This window comes from Gymnodraco acuticeps, unplaced genomic scaffold (genome assembly GCF_902827175.1).
Source record: "Gymnodraco acuticeps unplaced genomic scaffold, fGymAcu1.1, whole genome shotgun sequence".
Classification (NCBI taxonomy): domain Eukaryota; kingdom Metazoa; phylum Chordata; class Actinopteri; order Perciformes; family Bathydraconidae; genus Gymnodraco; species Gymnodraco acuticeps.
Genome location: NW_022991533.1, coordinates 376,728 through 388,878, shown reverse-complemented (window position 1 = coordinate 388,878; position 12,151 = coordinate 376,728). Strand labels below are relative to the sequence as shown.

At 41.5% G+C, this 12,151-nt stretch overlaps 1 protein-coding gene across 4 annotated transcripts in view; it reads left to right on the top strand.

The window, feature by feature from the left end:
* LOC117533419 (MICOS complex subunit mic25-a-like) overlaps positions 1-12,151 on the top strand; it is a 72,596-nt gene that overhangs the window by 10,450 nt on the left and 49,995 nt on the right. For 3 of the 4 annotated variants that reach the window (XM_034197140.1, XM_034197141.1, XM_034197143.1), the window contains exon 5: positions 10,389-10,409. The exons of the other annotated variant lie outside the window; for it this stretch is intronic. In XM_034197140.1, coding sequence (XP_034053031.1) covers positions 10,389-10,409 — 21 coding nt within the window. The remainder of the gene's footprint in view (positions 1-10,388; positions 10,410-12,151) is intronic. 4 annotated transcript variants of the gene reach the window in all.

The following is a 12,151-nucleotide window of genomic DNA, read 5'->3' as shown; positions in this document are numbered from 1 at the left end:
ATAAATAATTCAAAGTGAAAAATATTACATATATAATAATAGTAATAAGAAGAAGAATTTAGTTGAAATAAAAACAAATTGTAATTGTGGTTAAATAACATTGTCTGCTGCATTTATTTGGTCAATTTAAACGGTAAGTAACGTTATTATGTCGCGTTCGTCATCTGCAAAGTGCTTACACAGCAGTCAGTGATAGACATCAGAAAATGGTTAAAACAACCAGCCCTAATCGCCAACAGTAACACTGCATCTACTGCAGGTAATAACAGTTCAGATCATGGGGACATTACGTTACCCGCACCACTGTCGTGGACACTAACGCCCGACTCGCCGGCTTTGCCCGCCTCGCCCACGGAGGCGGCGCAGCCTCAGCCGCCTTCGTTGCCCCAAACACCGCCACCCCTCGACGACCCGCAAGTGCCAGAGGACCTCGGGAAAACAGAGCCTGCCCAGGTATATTTAAAAAAGTACCCAACTCGCCTGTACAGTGGGGTAAGGCGCTCATTTTGCAGCTCATGGTTTCAAAACAGAGATTGGCTGGAATATTCATGTAAAAAAAGATGCCATCTTCTGCTATGCATGTAGACATTTCGGTTCAAGTAAGTCAGATGCCTTCACCACAACTGGCTACAACAACTGGCGCCATGCTCTTGTACGTGATAAGGGACTGGGAAGGCAGGAATCAAGCAAAGAGCGCATAGATCTATAGATCTCTTAAAGTGCACCAGATTGATGCTTTTAAATTCAATATTTAAAAAAAAAATCTTCCCGAGGGAGCATGCCCCCAGATCCCCCTAGAGGAGGTGAGGACCCCCCTAGAGGGTGTTCGGTCCACTCCCCACTTATAAAAATAGCACTTTACCACTGCACCCTCTCTAATCTCAGATGCACCCTGAGTCATTTTGTTCTGGAACCGGGCCTGTTCATGTAGTTCTCCATGTTCTCCATGTCCACTTGTTGCTGATGGTTGTGGTAGAGGAGCTGTAGATGTTGCACTAACATCTGTAGCATGGTCAGTAGCTACTGACCATGCTACAGCAGTGAGCAGCAGAGGTGGGGAGAGGTGGGGCTATGGCTTCATCGTTATCAGGAAATGATCGTATAGGACGTACACACGGAGCTGTTTGGCCCTCCAGAGCGTTCCGTCCGCAGATCTATCCACATTGGGACCCATTATCGTTTTAGGGGTCCGTTTCTGCGGTTCCGTTACGGCCTCGTGTGAACGGGGACCCTGATGTAAACAAGACGAAAGTCTTTCTCTGGTCTGCATCCCCTTAACAATTGTATGTTTTGAGCTGTACTGTACTGTACCCAATATACAAGCTGTTAATAAACTTTTCAATCAATCAATCAATCAAAACGAACGGGCTATACGAAAGAGAAAAGTAGCGGATTCAACCCGTTTCGTTCCCGTCGTTATTTATTATAGTGTGAAAGTGAGTGAAGAAACATTTACATTTAAATCCCGCTCAAAACCAGGACGGCTTGGCAGTTGGCTGATGCGCAATTCATTTGCAGTCTCGACGCGGGGGAGTGTGGTTGTCTCCTCTCTGCTCTGACTGCAGCAGCAGCTCTGCTGCGGCCAGGCAACTGTCAGTCTGAGCGCCTGTGAGTAGCCTATATGGAAGGGGCTCACGGCAGCACCCGCGGCTCGTTAATTTACGTAAGTCTCCAAACACTAGAAAAGTCCCTAATAACACCATTATAAATCGTTAGATTAGTCGTTAGTCACTTTTGACACAAATAAGTAGCCGGAGGGTTTGGAAAGCCGCCAAATTTAACGAGAAAATCGGCAAGTTGGCAACACTGTTCCCGTGTAAACAGCACATTAGTAGGCATTACAAGAAGCATAATTGTATTTGTTCAAGTGTTTTCTTTTTACCTGCTGTACCCCAGCCCATTCCCTTTTGCCACATCACATTTCAACACATGTTGCCTGTGATGGCACATTTAGAGTTATTGGTTGTTTTTTTCTTTAACTTGGTGGAGGAAGGTTTGTGACTTTGTGATGAGGAAACCCAATGCTACCCCGTAAACAGTCACTAGATGGCATTGTTGAAGCATGTTTGGGTTTGCCAGTGGAATATAAAGCAGGATGGATGCTGCTCTGCACAGCAACATGTGCTCTTAGACAACATGTCCTCCTAACATTTATCTCTCCTCCTCTGTCTCTCCTCTTTATATATTTTTCTCGTCTTTTTCCGTCACCCCCTCTCCTAGGTGCATGTGTGTGTCTGTGTGAATGATGACTCACAGGAAGCATTTGACACTGTCCAAAAGAGAGATGATGAAAACCAGGGTGAAAAGCCCAACATTTATTAAAGTCAGACCTGAGATGACAAACACTCGGACCACAGCAGATGTTGCCACACATGTTAACAGTATTGCCCTTCTGCTGCTCAGGAATTCAGAGAAATGACTCTGACCAGGGTTAATATGTTGTGTTTGCACTGAATATGAATCCTTTTAGTTTTAGGATGTTCCTGCTAACCAGCAGGCCCCCCTGCACTCTCGGTCTTAAAGACATTTGTAAATTATGACCAAATGAAATTCTCTCCAACAGATCTGTCCTGTTGTCCCTTATTTTTATTGATTTCTTTAAACAACATGCATTTATGCAGTATGAAACATAGGATACTTCATCACACGTGAGATCAAGAATTGGAAGGCAAATAAAACGGTGGTAGCCGTAGCCCTCTCTTCCCTCCTCAGTGAACTAGCCTGTGGTTACATCAATCTGTCAGCTCATATCACCTCAGCTGCTCTGAGTGTTTGCTCTCTAGCACCAGATGGACATGTTGGTTTAGCTGTATCCTACCAATCCCAAATTAATCTCTGGATGGATTTCTCTACCCCTTGATCCAGGGTGACAACATGTACCTAAAATAAAAACCTTGAAACAGTCGTTTTCGGCAGATGACAGCATCATCTTTGAGCAGATTACCAAGCAGTACTTATAAAACATTAGCAACACAATATCAGTCTTTTATTTTCTATTCATCATCCAGTCGTTATTTGCAAGAATAACCAGAGACACTCAGGATGTTGAAAGTCTGCATTTTAATGAAAGCACCTGCATTTAAGTGAGCCATTTAAGTGTGCACACACATTGACATTTCTATTTTGGCTTTATCTACTAGCTTCCTCTTTTCCTTTGAAACAGTACTGGAGAGTGATTTTCACCAGTATATGGCAACAGTGACCAGCTAGCAAACACATGAAAACAAAATGCCAGAGAGCTCAGAGAAAGAGAAACATGGACAGGCTATAGGAAATGAAAAACCCGGGAGGAGACACTTGGAGCATCATATATTAATACATTCAGACGTCTGACTACCACAGCCAGCCGGCCACATAGCTAACGCTGCTTGTTAGCCAAAGATAGGGGAGGAGAGGGAGAAGAGAAAGGGTGTGAGAATCCATAGGAGAGGGAGAGAGGAGAAAGATGGATCAATGAAGATAAAAAAAGATTGAATTGAAAAACAAGTTGAGATACGGCAGTGCAGTCTACACCGTAACGATGGCTTTTGAGTCTGTAAGTGTGACAGAAGGTACACACACACACACACACATAAACTATTTCTCATAGAAATCGACAAAGTACAACAGCGATTCTCACACACACACATTCACACAGGGCTAAACCACTTGTTATCAGCGAGTATAATCACAGACTTGACATCTTTTCTGCATGTTAAAGCAGCTAAGCCCTTTGTGCACGTTCTCTCACTACCTCACACACACACACACACACACCTACAGTACTCTGTCGTCTGTGGCGACGGTAATTGCTGACGAGCAGAGCGTTCATGGGCTGAGGAGATTTTGATCGGTTTAGAGCGGTAAGAGAGGATGGGGGGGGGCACCTAGCACAAAAGCTGTCGGTTCAAAGGACGAATGTGTAGGAGTGGGACACCTCTCCCATCAGAGAGCAGCCGTGATGTAATGAGACAGCTGGACAAGACTTATTATCCAGAGGAAAAATAATGTCTCCCACATGCTTGTTCTCATTTAGGGGAATAAGGATTTATGCTGGAACAATCATAGCATGGGTCAAAGGTTTTTGAATTTATAAGATGTATTGTTCTCTAAGCAGTTTAGTATTTGAAGTCCAGATAAGGGCAGAGGACAGTGGGCTGTCACAGATTGTGTGTCTGATTTAATGTTGCAGAATTGGATTTTCGCAGCAACTTTTTCAAGTAAACATCCCACTTGTGTCTGTATAACAATCTGTTTTTCAAAATGATTGTAATATTGTATTGCTTCTTACATAATACGCGGAAGTAAGCAGTATGTCAAAATGTAAATCTGGTGAATTTGCCAGGGAAATTAATATATTACTGAAGCAGTACGTTGACGAATGATCCCTGGATCTTTCTGGATATCTTTTCATTGGAAAGTTTATTTCTTGTTCCAATTTCAAAGAAAGATTTCAAGTAATCCAGTCAATAAAACAATCCAAGTGCAGCCAAGCAGAAGTGTACAGGTGGTGAGGATGAAGAACCTTTTGACATGTTCCTGTTGGTGGACTGAAATAGCTGCTAGACCATAGAAGAGCCTCGTCTGACCAGACTGTTCCTGTCTATAGGCAATATGAGTTTTCCAGGGCAGTGATTACTAACTAAGGTTTACAGACATACAAAGTGTACATCTTTTGAAAGAACATGGAGCTAATGAGTGATTGAGGAACAGTTTGAAAAGGAGGTGGTGGCGAAGTCGATAGGGACTTGGCTTGGCAACTGGAAGGTCACCAGTTCAAGTCCCGGCAAGACCAAGTGCTACCGAGGTGCCGGGGTGCCGTTCAAAATGGCAGCACACTGCTCCTAACACTAGGATGGGTCAAATGCAGAGAAACAATTTCCCCACGAGGGATTAATAAAAGTCCATCTCTCTTAATCTTGAGGATGCAGAAAATGCCATTAGGTATTGTTCTCCCTCTCTCTTTAAAATAAACACCCAATTTCAGGTCAATACAAGTATATCTAATCTAATCTGTAATCAAATATCTTTTGGTCTGTCTCTGCCTCCTTCTCTCTCTATCACACTACTATCGTTGTTTTGAATTTTCTTCTCTTATCTCCACTTATTCATGTGGCATCTCTGTTTCTCAATCCTCTTTATATTTGTCAGTCTTTTTTTTACCATCTGTCTGTTTGACAGTCTGTGGTGTGGAAGCAGGCTGATCATGACCAAGTTTTGATTCATTTACCCCCCACCCCGAAACACACATTTAATTAGCAAACAGAAAGACTTACCAATTCATGCCTCTCTTATTCCCACTGTGCCGTGTGCATGCAGGTGTGCACATCATCAGGTGTGATGAGTCATGCCGACTGTAGGAGGCTGTGCATTCTGAGTTTTAACTGATGCAGAGACCTGCGAATGCCTTTGTTTGACTGTTAAAGGCCCGGACACACCGAGCCGATTTCGGCCGTCGATAGATGTCTGGCCGTCGATGAGCGTCCTGTCGCCCTACTCAGATTGGTGTGTCCCGCACCGTCGTGTCTTTTCGGCCGTGCTGACACCTTCCGCCGCCGATTCGTCCAGTATTTCTTCAGTTGTAGATCCTGCTACAGTAAATGTCTACAACATCCTATTTTACTGTGATGACACACTGGCAAACAATACCAAAGTCTAACAAATGGCTGATTTCTTGAGTATTGGTGTAAGAACACGCTGGGAATTATGACTCTGGCATATGACACCTGGATGAGGGTGACAGTGTATGGGTTTAAAGAGAAAACAGTGTGTTCTGGAGTTTTGACGCAGGTTGTCATCTTAGGTGTGTGTAGCGCTCTATTTGGTATATTTGTGGACTACACAAGTATATTATGTGTATTGAAACTTGGAGACAAAAAGGGAAAATAACTCCCTTTTCACTCTTTGGTTTGATACAAATTTGGTTTAAATAAATTGAAGGCTCAGTATAAGCAACGACTTTGTGATTTCTAGTGGCTCAGGCAATAAGGAAACACTAAGGGGTTTCAGCTAAGCATCATCATTGCTGAAAGCACTTAGCTGTACCATTGGCTTTTATTACTGATACACATTATGAATATTCTTACTGTACTCCCCATAGTGATATGGTATAAAGAAAGCTGTCAGTGAATTAGCTCTTATTTTTCTCCTCTTTGTCTGTATTTCTGTCTTCCTCCCTCTCTCCCTAATTAAAAAGCCAAATCAGGAGTTTGGCTGTACAAACCGTGTCTGCCACTGACATTCTCCTGCCTAATCCTCGTGTTTGCCCTCTCTCTCTCTCTCTCTCTCTCTCTCTCTCTCTCTCTCTCTCTCTCTCTCTCTCTCTCTCTCTCTCTCTCTCTCTCTCTCTCTCTCTCTCTCTCTCTCTCTCTCTCTCTCTCTCTCACCAAAATCTTTTCTCCCCAAACACATAGATTTATTCAACTGCATCATTTACATAATACAGTATTTACATAATTGATTTCCAAGGAACCATTCTCACCATGTGAGATCTCTCTCTCTCTCTCACACACACACACACACACACACACACACACACACACACACACACACACACACACATAAACACGCTCTGTTGGCAGACCATTGAGGTTTCAAGTCTAAATCAAGCATGAAGCCGGTGCATCTGGTGACCCTCATGCTACAACCACAGCAAACATGATACAGCTAAGCATAGATATTCAAATGCTTTGAAATCCATTGAGTCGGTGTGTTTAGAAGGGGCATAACTGTTGCTTGGGAATTATTTTCCCTTTTCAACTGTAAAATAGTTTTGAAGATACATTGAATAATGTAGGTTTTTTTTAGCTACCATTTCTTGTTATTAAACTTAGGCCCCGGCCACACGAGAACGATAACGGTCGAATCTGCTACAGTTCACTATCAGATAGACGGTTCGGCCACACGAGGCCGACATGGAAACGCAGAAAACGATAACGATAACGGGTCCCAAGGTGGGTAGATCTGCAAACAAAACGCTCTGGGGGGGCAAACGGCTCCGTGTTTACGCCTATACGATCATTTCCTGATCCACTCGGGGAATGTCAGAGAGCATCAATACTTTCTTCTTTCTACTGTGCATATATCACTTTTTTTCGTTTTCTTTAAAATTTGATGTGTAAAATCACTGCAAAAAACTATTTATTTATGCTTTATTTTATAGCGACAAATACAGTATACAAGTACAAACTGAAAACAGCTATCCAATGCAAGTATAAGACTGTGTCTGCAGAAAAGTGGAGACACTGAAGCAGGCACACACTCTCCTGTCACCTCCACCACATATTGGCTTTTTAAACGAGCAAAACAAAAGTCTGGAAATATAGCCAGTAACAGCTATTGCACAATAATCACACATCATGTCCTCATTATCAGTCCTAATATGAATGCAGGCCAAGTGCACAACAACATAACTTTGATAAATAAATAAATAATTGTGTTTACGTATCAAACTTGATATCCCAGCGTGGGGGATGCTCCTGATTGTCGCGATTATTTTGGGAAATTGTGGAGCAATCAGTCTGATTGCTGGAAACATATAAAAGGCTGCGTTGCTTTATGCTGCATGATGGATGCACTGCCACTGTTAAGATTACACACCTTGATGTTTGTGTCTCTTCCTCAGGGTAGTTACCATGATTAACCGTAAAAAAAACACAGCAGGTTTATTTCTATGAATAAACATCCTTGGCTTTAACCATTTATGGTTAAATACGGGCATGTTGTGGGGGGGATATCAGGCTGATCCACATGTGGACCATTCAATGTTGATCTAGGATTTTAAGAAAAGGAAATTGCCCACTGGTATTCAGACAAGAAGTTTTATAAATCTGAATATCTTTGCAGTATGAGCATTTTCCAATGTGTACGTACAGCTTTTTAGTGTGACAGCAACAGTTTTCTTATACTTGCTTACTTATTTCCTAGACTATAAAGTGACGGAAATGGAGGGTCATTATTCTTATTGTTGACTAACGGTATATACGTTTTGTTGCTATGGTTACCTGCAGTTAAGTATATCAATGGTATATCCATCAGGGCTGCTCGATTATGGCAAAAATCATAATCACGATTATTTTGGTCAATAATTGATATCACGATTATTAAATACGATTATCCATTGACTTTGAAAATATCCATTTATTGAGCTTTAAAACAAATTCAAATAATAATTTAAACAGTATCTTTTTAACTGTTGATTACCCTGAACGTATAATTCAACTGAAAAACCAATACAAATATAAATATGATACATTTATATTTACATTTAAATAAATAATATCAAAATAATAAATACCAATAAACAAGATCAACAAATATTTTGGAGCGCACTTCCACAAGCTACTAAACATATATTAATATGATAAATAAAAATAAATTAGATCAAATATGTTGCAGTGTACTGTCACAACCAAGCAAACCAATTTTTTTTTCGATGACGTTGTTTCGTAATTGTGGCAGGCCAAAATCGTAATTGCGATTAAAATACGATTCATTGCACAGCCCTAATATCCATATGTGCTTTCTATAAGTATCTAATCAGCGTCTCTTCTTAATTAGCTTGATTAATAATGCATTAATGCTACTTGTACAAACTTTATCTCAGTAAAAATCTGCGGGAATAAATTAGCCGTATCCTTATTACCGACCTACTGAATACCTGCCTGCTCGTGCTTTTGCTAGCTCAGTGCCTCCAGACTCTTAATGTGCAGACTGAAGCTGCTGACTGTTGGTCCCCAGGGAGCTAAGAGTCGCAAAAAACCAACAACGAGTGGATGTACCTGAAATGCTGTTGCCCGTTTTGGCCCATGGACCCACCAAACTGCTGGGTGTGTGTTTGTCTGCGTCTGTATCACAACAAGCCATTTCACCTCACTTCAAAAGTATTTAGTCTAATGGAAAATGGGACCTCCACACTCCTGTGAGCACTCTGTGGGGGTCCACACACACACACAGACAGACAGACAGACGCAGTCATATATTCAGTGTAGGGCCCGCCACCAAAGAGCAGCGAGGTTAAACAGATGGTATCGCTTGTATCTGTTACACAGATTACCCAACACACCATCACACACACGCACACACATACATTTTGCAGCAACCGGCTTTGTGAGTTCACCTCATTTAACTGAATGGAGTTTTTATGAGGCATGGCAACATTAAAGCCACCCACCGCTCTAATCTATCCCCTCCTGCTCTGTTTTTAATGCCGGACTGGGGAGCACTTGGACGAGTGGGCAAGGCTACACCCAGCGTCCTGTTTGTCTGTTTAACAAACTTGAACTATAATTGTTTGATTTGGTGATAAAACTATATTACAGATAATACTTTAGCATTAACTATCATACTTTGCAATGTTTTAGTAATCTTTTAAGTACGCAGTTGTATCAATTCTCATAAAAAAACGGATAGTAAGCTGCTAGTTCTCAGTCCAGACCCAAGTTGTTAAAGAAGTTGTGAGTTTATCTGTTGTAAAGAACACAATAAACCATATCTGTATAGCAACGTTGCCTTTTTAAATATTCATGTGCAAGCACAAAACAAACTGTATTTTAATATAACTAATTTAAGAGGGTTTGCATGGGATTTTCATTGGTTTTATGGATTGTTATTAAAGCAATATTTAAACTGGACTTTCATTTGATGTTATCCCTTATGCATAAGTACATCATGCGGCATACGAGCACCAACTGTTGTGAGACTTATTGGCACTATATCCTTATACATGTTAATAACATTATTTTGTCTTCACCTTTATAGCTAAGTGGCCAATGCATGTACTTGTTAACCACACTGGTAACACGTTTAAGGCCTGTGTTGAAACACTGAGATACTTGCTTCAGTAATTTGACATTTACTTGCATCTCAACTTCCTAATAAAACTTTTTTTTTTAAATAGCCCTTCAGCCTCAAATGTGCAACTTGTACAAAAAGGTATTGTGACCCTTTTGACTGGCTGCATTCACATGACACACTGAAAATGATTGCCTAGCACTGCGCTCAAAGTTTAAATGATTTCAATGCAACAACCAATCTGATGACAGACTTATGTACATAGCTTTGCAAGCTAGCACCTAGCGGGGGACATAACCATAGAAACAAAACTAACTAGCTGTCCTCACTGCAAGGCTCCGCGCCCAACCTCAGGGTGAGAAAAATATCAAATCATGTGAATGCAGCTTTAACCTTTATTCCTTTTATCAATTACTTCAACTTTTATTGCTTTCTCTTTGCAGCATTTCCTCTCCGTAACCGCCTCATTCTTGAGTGCCACTTTATTCAGCTTTACCTCACCTCACTTTTTTATTTTCCTTTTAATCAACCCTTTTTGTCTCTATCATTTCTCCCATCCCCGCGCTTCTTCATACCCTCGGCTGTCTCACTAACCCGGCTCCTTCTCTCCCTCCTAGCCAGCAGATTTGGATGCCTGGGTAAGCAACACTACCATTGCTGCTGCCTCCTTTTTATTAAAAATACTATATTTCTCTACCTTTTCCCTTCCCTCTCTCTCTTGCCTATTCAAATGTCATGTTTTCATTGTGCATTAAAGCGAGGCTGCGAGTGCCACCATTCCACACAACAACACTTTGGGAGGTATTCAGCTAGAAAATTACACATCATCTGTGCTGCTAGCAGAGGTGATTTGACACACAAACACACGTACACACACAGCTCTTAAGCATCAAACAGCCGCTGCGGAAAGAGAGAGTGCATTGAGCACAGTATAGGGATTTGCAGATGTGCTCTTTGGTGTCTGTTAAGTTAGGATAAGATTTGATTGGATTACAATGAATGTAATGTCAATCTGTGTGTGTGTGTGTGTGTGTGTGTGTGTGTGTGTGTGTGTGTGTGTGTGTGTGTGTGTGTGTGTGTGTGTGTGTGTGTGTGTGTGTGTGTGTGTGTGTGTGTGTGTGTGTGTGTTCACCAGCAAAGAGAGCAGAAGAAGAGTAGATCATCCAAGGAAGATGGTGTTGCTCCATCTGATCTATATCACACTCACTAATGCACAACTCGGCTACAGCAATCTGTCACCATTACACATGGCACAGAATGTGCGCCTGTTTGTAATACACTTTTTCAATACTACATAAATCCATGCCCCATTGCTGCCTTTTTTCCCTCACTCCTATCTACAGTAGCTTCATTGTGTTCATGCACCATATAATGTTGATACTGCTATAACACTGTTTCACTGATTGTGTTTAAACAATGTGCATTCATGAGTGAGCTAGCTACTGATTGATAATCATGTGAATATGCAGGCAAACATTATTCAGATCAAACGTTTGAATGGCGAGGACAATTCAACCACACTGTGCGCATGTTTATTATCCTTTTGATGCATTTAGCTTTTCTATGTGATTGTGAGGCTGCTCAGGCTCTGCTTTGATCTGCTGCACACTCTACACACAGCATGGGCACACTTCTGACAGACCAACAGATTCTAAACCAGGCTGCAAGGTTTGGAGTGTATCAGTGAGATTCAGTTTGCTGCTATTCACGTCAGATACAGTATATGGCATGTTTTCTGGAAATAGCTTTGATATGTTTTCATGTAAAAACACTGCCAAAATACACCACTGACTAGAAGGCTTCATGCGACATGTATAATCCTTGCTTTTATGTTCCAAGAGAAAACCTTCTTTGAAACATAAACATTAAATAAGATACAAGTCAGAATCTAAATGTAGCGTCATGCTCTTCTTCTTTGACTATCTCTCTATTATTTTCCTTTTGCAGCGCTGCAATAGCTCTTCATTACTCTTTCTCTGTTTATCATATAACCGTGATACATATTTACCACAAGCAAGTAATCCCTTTTAATTCCACTTTATGTGATTGTGTAATGATATTGACGCACTGTGAAGCCTCCAGATATTAAACCAAGTTGTCTAACATCTTCTAGTGAATCTTAACTAAACCCCTGATGCATGTTCCCTTCTGGAGCTGAGCTTGTTTTCACAGTGTCTCTTCTATCTTCCTCTGCTTGCATGCTGCTCTGCCATGGCCCAAACTCTGGGTCTTCCTACAGACTTCCATCTTGCTGCTTGTCAAAGCTTGGCTCAGTGGGCATGTAACAGCCTTTCACCTCATCCTAACGCCAGCATCACCATGTCAGCTTCTGCCGCCGCCGGAGTAGTTTTGTAAGTTCTGTTACAGTCGATGGACTAGC